General features: G+C 39.8%; 1 protein-coding gene across 1 annotated transcript; it reads left to right on the top strand.

Annotated features, from left to right (window-relative positions):
• Positions 1-3,622: 3,622 nt before the first annotated feature.
• LOC108023080 (protein krueppel) lies at positions 3,623-6,596 on the top strand. Its single transcript, XM_017092330.3, has 2 exons — positions 3,623-3,972; positions 4,500-6,596. The coding sequence occupies exons 1-2, from the start codon at positions 3,936-3,938 to the stop codon at positions 5,972-5,974; spliced, it is 1,512 nt and encodes a 503-aa protein (XP_016947819.1). The 5' UTR covers positions 3,623-3,935; the 3' UTR covers positions 5,975-6,596.
• The last annotated feature ends 11,232 nt before the right edge of the window (positions 6,597-17,828 follow it).

Consider the following 17,828-nt stretch of genomic DNA (forward strand, 5'->3'; position numbering starts at 1 on the left):
GGCGAAGGATCCTTGCATCATAAACAAGGCCCGGCCATCAATTTTGATCATTTGCATGCCGTCCTGTATCGTAAACGAATTCGCCGCATGGGATCCTACCTAGTTCGATAATCCGTCTCACTATTTCCCACACCTTTTTATAACACTGACTTGACTTTTTTACAAATGCAAGCGGTCGCGTTTTTTTACAAGGAAGTACTTCCGCTTTCAAAGTTATTTTTTATTATAAGTTTTTCTACCTGCGGTTTTATGGTTGTTTAGAGTTTTTTAAGTGGCCAAGTCCTGGGTATCGGATCTTTTAACGAACCCTATCCTGAATGAAGTTGCTTTTGTAAAAAACATTCTTAATAGTTCGCGTGCATTCCTAGGTTCACCGTAACTAGGTGTTCGGCTACGCATTTTCCTGGTTATGTGCACCACATCGGATTAACATAATCCTTCATGAGTAGGAACTATTCACTTGCCCGAATTCACAAGAAAAGAGTTGATTAAGAAAAAATCGTTTAATTTGTTAACATTATAAAAGGCTATTTCCTTATTAAATAGTTTCTGTTTTTATAATGTACTTTTCAATCCGTTTTCTGACTGTCTCCGTTTTAAAAAAAGATCTTAAGTAAATCTTAAGTTCCTAATTATATTGCCCTGACTAACCGAATACGCTTGTAGGCGACAAATTCATAAAAGTCATGATCCCCATTAACCCTTGCCGTTCAGATGATCTTGCGTCTGGCATGCGCTTGGTATGCTATGACGCCACGAACCAAAGGTTTATACTCATTAAGTTGATATAAAATATTATCCAGTCCCTTTTCAAAACGCGTGCCGCGAGTACGCCAAGACCGTAAAAAACGGAAGATTTTCTTTAAGGGATGCTGTTGAAGACGTTATAAAAAGGGAGATAAGGGTGGGTTATTATGTACGTATAAGTAGCCAAACATGATTATTTAGGAAATGCTTGCTTATTTGCAACAGGCTTAAGATTTTGTTAATCCAAGTTGCTGGACTCTTAATCGCTGCTCTAAGAGTCTGAGTATTTCCCTCAAGATCATCTGAAAGGGGTTTTCCATCGCATTGAATATTAGATTTAAAAAGGTTTTCGCCTTAAGAACCCATGGCTAAGATTGCGCAGTTTTCACCCGCGGATTAGGTTAGACGATTAGCGGGTGGTTAAAGGTAAGTTGCGAACAATTTCAATCCTGGTCGCAACACTCTTCCTAAGGATTACTTATAAATCATAGGCCCATACTGAATTTTACGAGCAGTGTTTAATTTTCGCTTAGTGTCCGCATACGCCAACCACATTCAATATTTTATCAGTACTACCCGACTTACTATAAATCAACAAACCAAACCCTCAAAAAAAATAATACAAAAACCGATCGAGTGTTACAAATTGTTAAAAAATTGTGGGCACACTTATGGGTTGCACAAACAATTAAAAAACCCCTATGATGCACCCTAGGGATGCTTCAAAGTGCATGCGTTGCATTCGATGCTTCAGATTTTCACTCTCTATTTTTTCGCGTTTCCCCCTTTTTTATATAATAATTGCGTATTTGTTGACAGACCTCGCTTTCCATTCTTATATTTGTTCAAAATTTGTGTCTCTTTTCGTATTTTTTTCGCATTTCTTTTTTTATGGCCCACGAGGGTTAATTCGTATTCTTAATGAAACTAGACGCTTTTAGATTAACTGTGGACAAGTCAAGCATGATGTATTATTTTACGTTTACTAAACAGACCAGAATACGAAAAAGATTTAACCATTAGGAAAATAAATTGTGGGTACTTTTTTTACGAAGTAAAGAAATAATTTGTTACCCGAGGTTAGTTACCCCAGTTTGGACCTTATCAACAGACTGGACCATACGCACTTTTCTACGCACTACTGCCCCATTTACACATAAACGGTTTAGCACGTGTGAAAGTCATTGTCGAATAATTTTGGTCAGCTTTGCGATTCTAAATCTAGACTACTTTCATCCACTCGTGATAGTATTGTAGTTTACTGATTGCCGACAAAGTCATAAGAGATAAGGCCCGGATCTTATTAAAATCAGTTGAGCTTAAGTTGCTTTCTCAATATCAAGCCGTACACTGCTTATCAAGCAAACATGCCAAAAAATTTTCTGACTAATCCTCGAACATGGGTATAATCTGAAGATGTACTGGAACCGGTCGGTCCAGCCCGCAACGCCAAAAACGCTTATCAATAGGGTCAGTATTGGGTGCTCGAGTATTGTTTAATGCCTTCTGCGAATTTCATATTTGTGAAAATCTTTCGCTGAAGCCGACTGTGCTCATTCGATGACAAAACCATTCGAATTTTACGTAACATTATGCAGAGCAAGGATATCTGTTTCCCGCTCGGCTATTGTTTGGTTTCACTTTCGAAAAATCCACGGTAGTTCGCATTAACCGCCCTGCGAGTTTTGCGTGTCCTTGGCCTACCTACAAAACCCAAAATACCGATCAGACCCATTTTCAACATAAGTTCAGCACAGCATGTCCTTGCCATAAAAATCTACATAAAACCATTTAAAAGTCAATCCGCAAAACTCACTGAGAACATCCATGCAAGCAGACGCTTCAGCTTCTCGACTCTTTTTATGATGGGGATTGACTGGTATATGCTTCTACCTGATAACGTTTTTTACTAGTTCCTTATTTACGATTTGTTTTTTAGACGTGTGCCAATAATTAGTTACCCATTAAACTGAACTTCCACTTTTTGTGGCTTTGCTCAACAGGCGGCAAGGAAAGGTAAAAAACTCACTCGGGCTACGTTATAAAAACATCTCAGTTCCCTTTTCCTGCTTTGGGCACTCCTTGAGCCGATGTTTTGTTTACTTCCTGTTCACTCTTACAGCGCACGCTTGAATTTCAACCCCGTCCATGGCATCTCTTTTCCTTACTTTTGGCTCACGTGGCGTTCATCCCCCTTCGCCAGTTCAGTTAGTTTATATACTACTCGAATGTTGAAAGGGGAAATGGCTAAGGCGGTTTTGAGTGAGTGTGTTTCGTTTGAGTTCTCTTGTTTCTGTCCCTAAAATAGTTCGCATCTGATCCTTTCCACTTAAAATGTCCTTCTAGTGCTGTTTTTATGAAGGCTCTAAAAAACAAGAGCGGAAGTGGTAATAAGTTTTTAATGCCCTTCTATGGCATGGGCAACACATAGTTTTAATTTTTTTAAGTTTTATGACTGACAAAAAACGCACAGGTCATAAAAGCCTCTATTGAGCTAACTAAAGATGTTTCTCACCAGCATCTCACCTTAAAAAACCGCACCGAATATTGGACTTCAGTCAACTATGGCTTCAGCATAGAAATGTATCACTGGCTGTCTCTGTCCCACCAATTTGCATATGAAAAATCAGCACTTTTAGGTAAAAGAAACCGATGAAAATAACTCAACTCAACTCAACGGAGTGCCCAGTTCTTACTTTACCTGCTTTGGGTCTGGGGATCGTTTTTCGCTTTCGCCGTATTTGCGTGCGTGTGAGCGGGAGAACGAATTGAGTGCCAGTGTGCGTACGGATGAGGGTGAGTGAGATTCATTCGCCGAGGCAGAGCGTACTTATAGTTAGCTCACGCAGCGAATTTGTATCAGTCGTGATTTGGCTCTGTCAGTGAGAGGAACAACCATTTGTTGTGCCACACACGAACGCGAATAAAATAATCCTAATCAAATTACAACTACCTCATTTTGCAAAATCGGTGAACTTCTTTAAAAAGGAAAGAATCAGTGAAAACTCACTACCTCAAAGTACAAAAGTGCGCGAAAGAAATATTTCATATCCTTAAAAGTGCACAAATTGCTCAAATGAAAATTTGTTGCCGAATAAATTAAAACAACAACTTATTCTGCGAATATTCCAAGTGAAACTGCTTTGGTGAAGAAGAAATTTAAGGAACATACACAGGAAATCACATTGATGGCCATATCAATGCTTCAGGACGCGCAAACACGAAGTAAGTAAAAGCCAGGATTGACAAAAAAATTATTTTTTGCAACTCCTCGAAATCCTAACTTGTTTAATATTTTACACTCGTTGTTTCCGAAGTGTGTGCCCTATGCGACGATGAAAAAGAGCTTACTCTATAACTTGGAAGTAGACGTCTCCCCGTCATTAAATTATTGGGTTAAAAGCCTTTTTTCCAACCTATAGCCATATGTATTTTTTTGTGTTAATGCATAAACGCACATCCACACATATTGATCAGCTAGGCTTTGTTTACATGTCTGCCCAGAAACCGGCACCTAACTCTTAACCCACCAAAACAAAAGCTAGCGAGCCCCAAGCAGAGAGGGGCCAAATAAGAGAACCGAGAGCATGAAACTTTCTCTCACACATGTAACATATGTGCAATTTTCGCTCTTTTAAACTTGTTCTCTTAGGAAGAACTTTTAAATAACCCTTAGTTACGTGCCCCCCTTGATCAACATTTGTGTTAACCATTGTGAGCAGTCCACTAATTTGAAATTTTATTTTTTTTAGACTTAGCTGCTGCATTAGCTGGCATTAAGCGAGAGGACGTTGCTGTTGACCGTTCCATGTCGCTATCGCCCCCCATGTCGGCCAACACATCAGCTACCAGCGCCGCAGCAATGTACCCGGGCATGGGTCTCCAACAGGCGGCCGCTGCCTCAGCTTTCGGAATGCTCTCACCCACTCAACTCCTGGCTGCAAATCGCCAGGCGGCTGCTTTCATGGCCCAGCTGCCCATGACTACATTGGCCAACACTCTGTTCCCACACAATCCTGCGGCTTTGTTCGGGGCTTGGGCCGCTCAACAGTCACTGCCGCCCCAAGGCACACATTTGCATTCGCCGCCAGCCAGTCCGCACTCGCCGATGTCCACACCTTTGGGCAGTGGCAAACATCCACTGAGTTCCCCCAACAGCACTCCCCAGCTCCACGAGCCTGCGAAGAAGACCCGCAAGTTGTCGGTGAAGAAGGAGTTTCAGACCGAGATCAGCATGAGTGTAAACGATCTGTACCACACACCGGGAGGTCCTATTTCTCCACCTTCCAGCGGCAGTTCCCCTAATTCTACGCACGAGGGAGCGGGTGGAAATGCCGCAGGCGGGGCTGTCTCCAAGGATCCATCTCGGGACAAGAGCTTCACCTGCAAAATCTGCTCCCGCAGCTTTGGGTACAAGCACGTGCTGCAGAACCACGAACGCACACACACCGGTGAGAAGCCCTTCGAATGCCCGGAGTGTCACAAACGGTTTACCCGGGACCACCATCTAAAAACCCACATGCGTCTCCATACTGGAGAGAAGCCCTATCATTGCTCGCACTGCGATCGTCAATTCGTTCAGGTGGCCAATCTTAGACGGCATTTGCGAGTCCACACCGGAGAGCGTCCCTACACTTGCGAAATCTGCGACGGCAAATTCAGTGACTCCAATCAGCTCAAGTCCCACATGCTGGTCCACAATGGCGAAAAGCCGTTCGAGTGCGAGCGCTGCCACATGAAGTTCCGACGGCGCCACCATCTGATGAATCACAAGTGTGGCATCCAGTCGCCGCCCACTCCGGCGCTGTCACCAGCCATGAGTGGAGATTACCCCATGACCGTCACCGCCATGGCGCTCGAGTCATCCACCAATAAATTCGCGGCCATGTGTGCCAGCTATGGGGGTTCGGAAGAGTCGGTCGACATGGAGAAGGGAACCATGGAGGACGAAGCTCCGTTGGATTTGTCTGAGGATGGAGCCAGCTCCGTGGATGGCCATTGCAGCAGCAGCATGGCTCGGCGCAAGGCCCAGGATATTCGCCGAGTGTTTCGCCTACCGCCTCCTCAAATCCCTCACGTTGCAAGTGATATGCCCGAGCAAACCGAACCAGAGGATTTGAGCATGCATTCGCCACGCTCTGTGGGATCTCACGAACAGGCCGAAGACATTGATTTGGATGATTTGGATGACGCCGCTGCTCTCTATCTGCGCCATCATCAACACTAGACCAGTCCAACACAGAATTGTACATAGCCATGATCCCCTTTCATTAGATGAAAGTGACTGGCAATGATCCAAACAAAATTGAAAATTTTGCCATTTCAAAGTGGAAAGTAAAAATTGTTGCAACAGGAATTTAATGATAAGTACAAGAATTACAACATCCACAAAATATAGGAAATTAGTAAAATAATAGCACATAAATCAAAACAAAAAAAACACAAAATTGTACAAAATTAGCTAAAACTTGCCATAAGCTTATCGCCGCCAAACCCCACCAAATCGAACCGAAAATGTCGTGCCATTCTTAACCCTTACTTTAAGTTTAATTCTTATGTTTCTAAGGTATCTTAAATTGTAAATATCCAGCTTATGCAGCTGCCAATTGTAAATTATACGGCGCTCCAAAAATTTGATTGTACAACCAAATGAAATGAAAAGCAAAAAATATGAAAGCTATCAAAGGTTTTTATTTAATGTTAGCTTATTTGAATATTATTTAATCAAATTCTTAAAGAAAACAATGCCAATAATCATGAAATCAAAATTAACTTTAAGTTATGAATAAAAAAACATTTTTTACGCTAATTGTTTTGTTTGACATTACTCTTTTAAACTATTATTTAATTGATTAGCTCATAGAAACTGAATAATTCTCGTTTTATTTGTCTCAAAAGTAAATATTTTATTTTATATTAAAATTTATATGTATATTTAGTTACTCTGTTGTTGCATGCAATAGAATAAATAAATTTATTAAAAATTTGAAATATCACATTTTTATTTACTTGCTTCGTTTTCATTGGAATGCCAAAAATATTGAAAAATATAATTACTGGCGCTGTTACATTTTATCTTCTTCCATTTTTAAAACATAGTTTTGTTTATCGTTGCAAACTATTAGGAACTTTTTAAAGTATTCCGTAAGAATAATCTTAATAATAATATAGCTCAATGCATAACTGTATAATAATCTCTCATTTAATATTCGTAAATATTTATTCTATTTGTAAGACTTGAACCAAGTAAACAGGAAGAAAATGCTATAACCAAATACCTCCAATACCTCTTTGTATCGAAATTGTTGTGAGCTGATCAGTATATACATACAACAATTTGGCAATCGTACAATTCAACTGAATTTATATACAACATTTAGAGAAATAAATTGAGACGCAAATTTTGATGCATATTTTAAAGGTAACTAGAATTAAACACGATTTTTGAACAATAGACGAGTTAGAATTAGGTGTACATATTACCATGTATATTCACTATAATTAAATTGTACATAGCGAAATAAACTTACACTGCAAAATAATTTTAGTGCAATCTTTGGTTCCATTCATCGGTAAGCAAACAAACTTATCGATGCGCTCTTAGTTCGTACGTTCTAAAGTCATAAAAATGCAACAAAATATTATGTAATTTTCTTTGTTCATTCAAATGTATGGTATACAAGTTCCTCAAGATTAAAAGATTACAAAAATAATAAAATCAGATGGCAAGCGCATTTCGAATCTTTTGAAACTCAGCGCATTGCACATAAGCCTCACATATGTTTCATATTAATTGTGTACATTAATACTCGACACTAAAATGTAGTTCGTTTAACCCATTAGATGTAATGAAATATTAAGAATTACATGAGTCAATTTTTATGTAAATAATCTTACAATTATACAGCTAACTGCAGCTCGAGTTGTGCGATATAACCGAAAATATACAAAAATAAGCCGCAGTTTGGGATAGTTTTGCGGTTTTCATATTTATTCATTTAGAGACATACACGCGCGTCGCGCAGAACATCATTAAATAAAAACTAGTTAATTTATAATAATATAAATCATTGCATTAAATATGCCTATAAGCATATAATAAGTAAACAGAGCTGTCGGTTTGGTCATACATACCTACTCCTTTTCTAGTTTAATGTTGTACTTGCATTTGGCATTTGAGCGCCAATACATTAAAAAAATACGTATATATACTTTACCATTATTCATTAATTCAAAGCTAAAATATATTATGTTATAATAAATAAATTGTATGTCTGCGAAACAAACAAAAAAAATATATATTACAAAATTGTGTTAAACAAACGAAAAATGTTTACTATGAATTTATAAAAAACATCCCCGCTCCAGCAAAATTAGCCAAAGCTTTTTTCGAAAGGCGAAAACGGGCGACATTACATAAATTTTTAATTTATGCAAACGAAGCCCTTTCGCATTATTTTACATTTGCCACAAGACGCCCCACTAATGCTGTCGCCACCACCCTCACCATGCCCAACTCAGCCCCCTTTAGTCATCCCTTCACCGGAATTTGAATTTGCGTCTGAAGGCAGCAGTAGCTGAGAAAAAACGAATATAAAAAACGCGCCGCGCAGCCAGAAAATGTCACAGTGTTTTTCCCCATTTAATCTCCACTGAGAGAGCAAACAACTACAACGAAGTGAAGGAAGGCGACACCACCCATCCATTCCATACCACCCCATCACCACCCACTCAACCCACCAGCGAAACGGACGCCTCCACTTCTTTGTGCCCCTTTCAACAGCCAAAAAAGGCTTCATCCTGGCAGCCCCTTATATATAAAATGGCATGTACGAGTATTACATAGAGGGCGTCTTATGTGCTTACATAGAATGGTCTAGAAGAGTGAGACGGAGCACAAATGTTCGCGTTCTGCGCTGCTTATTAGCATTTTAGCCTTTCTTCGTTTAGAGCTCTGTAGTCCGCCTGCACATAAATAAAAATAGGTTAAAAAGGTATCCAAATTTTTATATTTTTATTTGAACACTTCGTACAACATTGGTTTTGTCGTTTCTTTAACAATTTAGTTCCTAAAGCTATTTGTGTGAAAAAAGAAAGTCCTCAGTTATTACATTTTTTTCAAGTGTATGCATCCATGCCTTTTTTTGACCCTCATCCTCACCTTCTACCACTTCATCTTCTTTTTAGCTTTCGAGTAAATGATTTGGATTTGGGGGCACAACATTTTTTCTCAAATGAGTTTACGAGTGTTTGGCTGTTGAGGCTTTTTTTTTTTGAGAGCCGCATCAGAAAGAAAGCCTAAGAAATAAAAGGCATTCAAAATAAATTTAAAGGCTTCACTGGCAACCAACCGCCCACCCAGCCAACTGTCGTTCATTATTCAAATTGAAAAATTATGATTTGCACCCGCGATTCGTGTTGTCCGAAAATTAAAATGGGGACTTGGACGTTGGCGCCCAACCAAGCTAGGCATTATAATAAGCTCCCTAAAGGAAGATGGAGAGTCTTTCTTTTATTTTTTACCCTTAGGTCATTTGCCCTATTTTAGAGTAATGTATTAGTAGTACTGCTTTGTAAAAGATATTTTTTTAAATTGTTGTCAGAATGAAAAAAGCGATTTTAGGAGTAGACAATTTCACAATTTATGGGAAAAGTTGTCTTTAAATTTCTGAAATTCAGAATTCGAGTTCTTTTGAATATATTCAAAAATAATGGAGTTGCAAAGGCCATATTTTTTTATTGAATTCTTTTTTCTTGTAATTTCCGATCCTATTTTAAGGAAAAGTTTTAGCACGGCAATCCTCGTGCTCTCCTTCAAGTGAAGAACATTTAGTTAGGTGTACCCAAAAAAAACTTGTTAGTTACAGAGCCACATCCCGGAGACTAGAAAATAAATTCTAACAATGGTTGCATGGAGACAAACAAAGAGGCTCTAAGGGAAGCGAAGAACACATGCAAGCAACAACCCCGCCGCGCCTGGCAGGTCATGCCAAAAAGGCATGCAAATTTTTGCAAACACAATTAGCCAGGATCTGGATCAAGATCGGCACACTGAGACAATGCCTAAAACTGCGCTCACCCAGCATGGCAGCCCGGTGAAAGTATGTATAAAGGCCGGCAGAAATGTGCACAGCATGTTGCAAATTGTTAGTATACCAAAGAGTCTAAAAATGAGCGAAAACCACGCTCATTATAACTTTACAATTTGACTTTTACTAATTTCGCATGGAATTTACGAGATTGGCTCCCTCTCATATCGAGCAATACATGGAGCAGAAGCGAAGAAAGGGCGAAAAGAATTACGGCAGAAAAAATGAAAAACAACCCTCTCGAACAGAACAGCAGCGACTGCGACGCGACAGCGGCGTCAGCAACAAGGATAACGAAAAACTCATTTGCATACGAAGTGCTTTCGCTTTCTCTCCCAACCCCTCGCAGCACCTTCGTTATTTCGAAGCATGGCGGCAATAGGCCACCTGCGTCTGTCGGAAAGAGAGGGTGGCCCACGCTTGCGTCCCTGTTGCACCTTTGCCTCCGTTTCAAAGAGTTTAATGCTGGAACAACGCAGTCACGGCCGGGGAAAGCGAGGGCTGGAGTGGGGCAAAGCTCCTTGGTCCTCGCTGACTCGCTTCCTTGCCGCTCATTATCAAGCAGCGAGCGTTAAACTCATTGAGACGTTTTGCATCTCCGCCCTTCACCCGGCACCCTTGGAGGAAAGCTTTTCCAAGCAGCAGCTCTCAGCGGTTTCTCTGACTCATTTTACATTTATTTTTTATCTTGGCCTCTCTGAAGTTCACGAAAAGCTACGTGAAAGCAAAAAGACATTTTTGTTTAAAGAAAATTACGAACAACCCCTTTGGAATTAGAAGTGGAGAAAGGACGGAGCTGGTGAAGCCAAGGAAGTGGGTACGAAGAGACGGCAGCGCGAAAGCTAAAGAAATGAGCGTATATTATTCATGGAATTAATGTCGTAAGTAGAAAAGCAGGGAAGCAACATCGGGTATCTTCATGCAGGATTTCGAAGCATTCATTAAACGGACTCGGTTGAGAGCATGGAGAAAGGCTTTAAAACAAGCAAGCATTGAGTCAGTAGTTATACTTAAACAGTTGTACGTTACACTTGCAATTATTTTAAAATCCAGTGTAATAGCTCAATGGAAAAATACCGAAACCCACAGCGTCCCGTTTCCGCTTCTAACGTATGAGCGTCCTAGGTTGCAAGCTAATTTCAGATATCCTTTTCACCCCCCCCTTTTCCCTTTCTAAGCAAGCCTTATGCCTCTGTTCACAATGAAACGGCCCAGCCCAACAACCAGAACGCCAATTCTATGATAAAAGTACTGATGATTACATAAACATTAGACAAGTGCGATTACTTCCACCCTCTCACATATGTTTTTTATTTGCCACAAATTTTCGACAATTTTGGACAAATTTACATGCATAAACCGCAACGACTTTGACGGCGGAAATGGCAATTTTCCAACAACAATAACGGCAAACGCCACTACACACGCGATTTCCATGAGTTTCGCCAGGGATTTTGCTTCTCCCTTGGGAAGGTCGGGACCCTTTCTTCCCCTTTTTTGAAATTTGTTTAGAGAAAATCAAGTAAAAAACGTTTGAAAATTATATGCATGGTGTGGTTGGTTGTCGGGTTGGGCAAGTGCCAGTCGGGGAGGAGTGCCTGTTGACATTCTGTGTCCCTTGGAAAGTGAGCTATCAACAAGCTATCATTCACTACACACACTCGAATCTGTTTATGCATATGTGGGCGAGGGCGTGTTGGCAAACTGTTGATACGACTTAAGCGATTTGTTGTGGGTTTTCTTCGCACTGTTGTTTATACTCGGCGGGTGCTCTGTGCCAATTTTGAAAACCGTAGCATACTCTTTGGCATGTGTGTGGGAAAAGGGATGAAGGCCAGTGATGGAGGTCAGTTTTGCAACGATATATTGCCACACGAGGCTTCACATTAGTTGCTAAATCTAATTATAAGCCATATATGTATGGCCAAAAAGGATTTTCTTACAACCATTTATTAGATATTGTAGTAGCCAGCTTTCACATCGTTTCAGAGTCCTAATGGATTTGTAATTCGCTTACAGAATAAAAGAGCCAACACAGAAACTGTGGAAGTGGCGATTTTTCGTCAGATATCCTTTTAACTTATTTAGGCCAGTAGCGCAAAGTAGTCTTTCAAACGGCATAAAAGCCTCGCATGTCGACGACATAGGGACCAACACAACTTCAAGGATATGCATTCACAAAAGTTACCCACTTTATTCCCATCAGAAGCTTTCACCGCAAAATATGCAAAACGCAATTAAACAACGCAATAAAAAATTTTAATTACCTTTTATATCCGGCAAAGTGGCCAGGCATTAAGCAGGACTCCTCGCGATATTCTTTTAATAAGAAGACCTCTTTGCATAACAACAAGGAAAACATTAATTAAGATGCAGACAAATCCAGGACCAGGATGTCGGCAACGAATAAGCGAATTAACAACAGCTAGGACTTCGCATAAATGAAAGGATAATCAGCCTATCAACCAGGACAAGGACCAAAGGCACAAAATGGCGCGCAATTAACATGGAAATGACTTTGTTTGACACTCAAATGAAAGCAGTCATCCCACTGGGGGGACAAAAGGCTTTTTTGTTTGGCATCCTGGCGTCCGGAGGGTTAAATTAGCAAAGGACCCAAAATGAAGCCAACAAAAGCACACTGCAGCGCGGGCATAATTTAATATTTCCCATTAAGCGCGACCATTAATGAATGAAGCAAAGGCAAGTTTCGCAACTGCGCAGGCTCTCTCAGGAGATGGCATAGCTCTTCTTAGCCCGTCGTCCTGGACATCCCTCTACACCCGCCGCTTCCAGCCGGCCAAGGCGAGTAATTAAGTTTATGCGAAGTACAAAATTTAATTTCGTTTGCCACCCCTTTAAACCACCCCCCTTTGCGGCAGTGGGGTATCTTGGCTTTCATTTTGTGTCGGTTTCCTTTTTTGTTTTAAATGCCTTTTGAAGTATTTGCGTCCCTTCTTGCCGCCCTTCGTTTGCTGTAAGCATCTTAACGGCATCATTTGGCGTCGAGCTGCGCAGGTGGCCACGCAGTTTTTCTTAATGTATAAATTTTTATCAAGGTAGTATTATAGGTACAGTATGTACTTTAAGGGAGAGCCTTTGACTTAAGAGCCCCCGCTTATAATTTTTAATTGGAGTTTGAAGTGCGCCTAATGGGAGCGAGAAAACAGAAGAAGGACCTTAACAACAATTCATTCCTTTTGCACTGCTTCAAGAACCCAGGGATTTATTTATTTCCTTACGTTACGGTAGTAGCAAAGTTAACCCTTAATGAGATGCTTTAATTATTGTCTATCGCATCGTGCAGCAATAAATCAATAATTTCCAATAAAGCTCAAGAACGCCACATTAGCGTGGAAGCCACGCAATCCGTTTCACAGACCCAGGCATATTTTCCAAATTAAAAAATCGAGCTAAGATGGAAAACATTTCGTGATGCTTGCGTACTGCATAATCAGCTTCGGCATGGCATCTACTGCCGCAATCCACGGCGCTGACACGCTTCCAACTCAACGATGCGCATAAATTAAGTTAACCCCTCTCAGGAGAAAAAAACGACCCCACGTCTGCTTCATTTTTTTCGTTCATCTATTTTTTATTTCCACTGTAATGTATTTCGTGATTAACTTTCGCTTTGCATGCAAGGAAATGCGGCTTTTTAACCCCTTTAGATGAATTCGTTTTCGTATTGCCCGGCTATAGCTTTACTTTCATTTTTTAGATTTCACTGGTGTTACACTGAAAAAATTTATATTTACCCGAACCCATTTTCAACACTTATCTTGTATTATTATTGTAAATGTCTCCAAATTCATTAAGGCACGTGCTTGATTTTTAAAACCATTTAAGAAGAATTAATAAGAGCCAAACTAGTCAATACCTTTATTTTATCTTTATTATGGTTTTCATTAGTTTACTTTCAGAAACACCCTTTCATCGGTCTACATTTTTTCTTTACATTTACCACATCAGCCCAAATTATTCAGCTTGAGCACATGCTAAAGTACCCACGTTTTTTATACCTATATCCTAGCCCTCTTTGGTTTTTAACCCTTACACAGCTTACTTGAATATTCACTTGTCAAATTTGGAAAAAAAAACTGTACCAAAAAAAATGAGGCATTCGGGTTTTATGGAGAGATCCTGATGCCTACAATTTCAGGGGTAAGTTATAAACTTGATTTTAAAATCCTAACAGCAACACAAAGCAACAAAATGCAAATTAAAAGTTGTGGAAACCCCTTTTAAAAATGCAAAAAAGGGTTGTCGCTATCCCAGCCGCAGGACTTTCATTGTTGTCTGGGTAACGAACAGAAAAAAATTACTGTGAGGGGTGAGAATGTCGTGTGTCCTGCCAGGCACAGTCTCACTTTTTTGAATATTTAATTTTTTTGTGTATGCAAATGCCGGCTGCATGGAAAAAAAAACCCTATAGACAGAGATCGGCATGTTACACACGATAGGGATTTATGGAATTTGAAAAGGGTTTCGGTTTCCGACCGGCTTGCAGTTCATAGTTTTCCTGTCTTCTTTTTGTTTAGCATACGATGAATAATCCCGATTTAGGGGCCGCACACGCAGATGAAGATCAACCATGGATTTTGCGCAAAGAATGCGACTGGCACACGTCATTTTCTTTTCTGCATTTGTAAGTAGCGGAAATTACTTTTTCCTTGTATATTTCTTTTCGAGTCCATTGGGCGTCTCATTTACGCCTATTAGCAATTCGGACAGCTGCTCGCCAAGGTGAGCGAAAAAACTCAAAGGCTTGCGGGCTTATGCCCTGGCACTGACAGCTGCCCCTTCCATTTATGTTGGCATGTCCTGCGGTGCTGTTGCGCCTGCTGACCCTTGCCACTTTCAAACACATCCTGATCCAAATACCTTTTTCAAATAGAACGGTCACTCCGTAAAGAAAGGACACATGTTCAAACAGGCCGCATATAGAACTTACGTACACTCCCCCACCACCCCATTTATTTTTCCCAATAGTTGGTATAAGAAATCAGCTTGCTTCCGTGACATCATTTGAGGTAAATATTGAAAACTGGCAAACACACGTGCACAGCAGGAAGACAAAAGGTCTGGTCGAAAATCCTGCAAAAAATACATGCTGGCCAGAAAAATCAGCTAGATTATAAGAACTGTACTAGCCTTCGAACCCAATCTGCCTTATCGTTCTATACTTATGCTTCATCGCAAACGTGCTTTATCATTTAGTTACGGAAATATCGGAGTAAGGGTTATCCTACAACCATTGAAATCGAAAGACTATTGTGATTTAAATTTCACCTGCTCGACCTCGTTTTTGAATATCTAATAGTAAACTTTCATTCATGGTCACGCATCCCTACTTTTTAATTTTGATGTCTCTGTCTTGTAACTTGTATTACTTTCTTTCCTTAGAACTCATTTGCTTGCTTAATTTGCTTACACAGGATTTCAAACATTTTTGATGCTCGCCGACTTATGAATTAGTTTTGGATTTTCCTTGAACTTTTTTTTGACGCGTGTCCCTCTTTTAATTGACGGTGGCTTTTCATTAGGTAAGCAAGGAGCCCAAAAGAAGTTCAGTGGCTGATGAAAAAATCGTTGAGAGCAACCCTTACAAATGCATAAAAAAGCTAACTGCCAAAGATTTTTTATCTAGCGTCTGGGGGTTCTACTGCGAAACGACAGCGGTTACTTCGTTGGAAGTAAACGTCAGAAAGATTTTTTTCCCAACTCTGTTGCCAGCGGCCTCTTCAAAACAAGTTGAGGAATGGCAAAGCACAAAAAAATCGATGTGGTAATTTATATTAAGCCAGAGGAAGAAGGGATAAGAAAAACGACAATATTTACCCCAAGGGGAGCCATGGTTAATTACCAAATTGTCAAACCAAAAATATATTTTATATTTTAAAACATACTTATAAAAGTTTTTAAAAATTTTTGAAATATAAATTATTTTCTAGTTTTGCTTAAATAGCAAATACAATTAATAAAAATCTTAACTAACTTAGTAACTTACGTAAGTTAGGTGGACATTGGTAAATGTGAACACGATACATATAAGACAGCTGCACGTCGCTAAAAAAAGCTTTCCAGTCGGAGCTCAAACTCAACCCTTAAGTTCTTTAGCCATTTCTTTAAAATATTAAATTACACTATCAACATTAAGTTTAATACCCACAAGTGCGGATGGGTAGTGGTGGCAGTAAAATCAGAGTGAGGGTTCGTCCTGAGAGTGAAATGAGAAGGAGTCAGCGGCAAATTCAGCAAGTTTCAGGCTACCGATTTAAGTGCCAGGCCCACCCAGCAGAAAGTGGCTGGCAGGGTTGTCATTTTAGGAGGGAATTGAAAAAAATGTGCCACCCTCGCGACAGAGGCTGGCGCGAGAAAAAAACTCTATACCTATTAAAAAATGTGAAAGCGAAAACAACGAAAATCGCGCGTGTAAAGCAAGAGTAGAGAATTTGAATAGAGCCCCGCCAACGCTGCCGTCGACTGCGCAGCCTTCGTGGAAAATTCTGTTTTTTTCCTTGTGGGCACACCCCGCCTTCCACGATACTTATTTCTCCCAAGCAGCTAGCTCATTTGCAAAGGGTGAATAAACTTGGCAGAAGTGACAGGCGGGGAAGCGAAATATATTGAGAAACGAAAACCAACTTTAAGAAATTAAATACATTTTTTGTTTTTTCATATCTTATGTCGTGGGGCTTTCTGTCAATATTATGTTACTTTACCAGAGTTAGGTACTCCACTAACATACCATTCATTTTAAATCAAAAAGAAAGGGCATTCACAAAACTTTTCAACGTTGTTCTTACTGTAAGAAAAGCACAGAAGCCCTTTCGCCTGCTGCCTCATTTGGTAATCCTGCTCCAGCAAAGGGGTTCGTTACCACCGCTCTTGATCGATATTTTAATTTTATTTTTTCTCAATTTTTCATTTCTTGTTCTTTTTACTCAATGCGTTTCCTTAGCGTTGGCTTTTGGCTTGGTTTTCCCTTTTTATCTCATTTGTTGCTTTGATTTCTTTTCCAAGGATGTTGATGATGAAACTCAGTTCGCAAGAGGATGTCTGTGTGTGAGGCAAATATATGTACGCAGCCTTTTGTTCATTTGCATTCGATTCGTTTTCATTATGAGCCCTTTGGATTTGGATTTTTTCCATATCAACATCTATCGCTCCTTTCCGTCCCCCGGCTCTTTTGCATTCAGCACATTTATACGCGAGTTCCAATGTTTAAATTCTTTTTAAACCAATTTAATCTTGAAAATTTGTTGTTTTGTTTTAGAAATGTTACTTATTGAGAAAAAGAGAACGGAATTTAAAAATTTGTGGTGGTGAGCATAAACATTTAATGTGAAAAAATTAGCTGTGAGGCTTACGACTCCAATACGTGTTTTTAGACATCACGGTGGCCTGGGACGTACGAGTTCGTACAGTGAAAAGCTTTTAGACCCAGCCTTCAGCGAAACTACCAAAACAATTACGCCAATTATTACGGATATAAAAACTTAAAAGGTAGTGCATAGAAACACCAGCACGGAGATTTCGGAAAATAAAAATAAATGTTTTTGTTTATGCGAAAAGCCTGCTTCAAAGAGGGCAGGAAAAATATGTTACATTCATACGTAGGTATTTTGACATCATTGAGAACCACAGCGAATAAAAATGTCATAAAATTTGAAAAGCAGTCGGACGACAAGCTTAGAGGAGTGGAGGGGTAAGAAAAGATAAGGCACCATATGCCTAGTAAGCAGGGAATTGCAATTTCCCCAAACTTGGGGTGCCCTTCGGACATTTTCTTTTACTGTCGTTTCTTCTAATGCAATTAGATGAGTGCCAGGAAAGCTAACGAAGACTTCAGCTTTGACGACACTTCACTCCACGCAGCCAAATTTCGTTAATGTGTTTTCTTAGTACAGAAAATCGCATATGAATATTTTATAGTTCGTGATATGAAACATGCTTTTGCGATAAACATCGCTAAAGAGAGATGTTGTA

The sequence above is a fragment of the Drosophila biarmipes genome, chromosome 2R (assembly GCF_025231255.1).
Source record: "Drosophila biarmipes strain raj3 chromosome 2R, RU_DBia_V1.1, whole genome shotgun sequence".
Lineage (NCBI taxonomy): Eukaryota > Metazoa > Arthropoda > Insecta > Diptera > Drosophilidae > Drosophila > Drosophila biarmipes.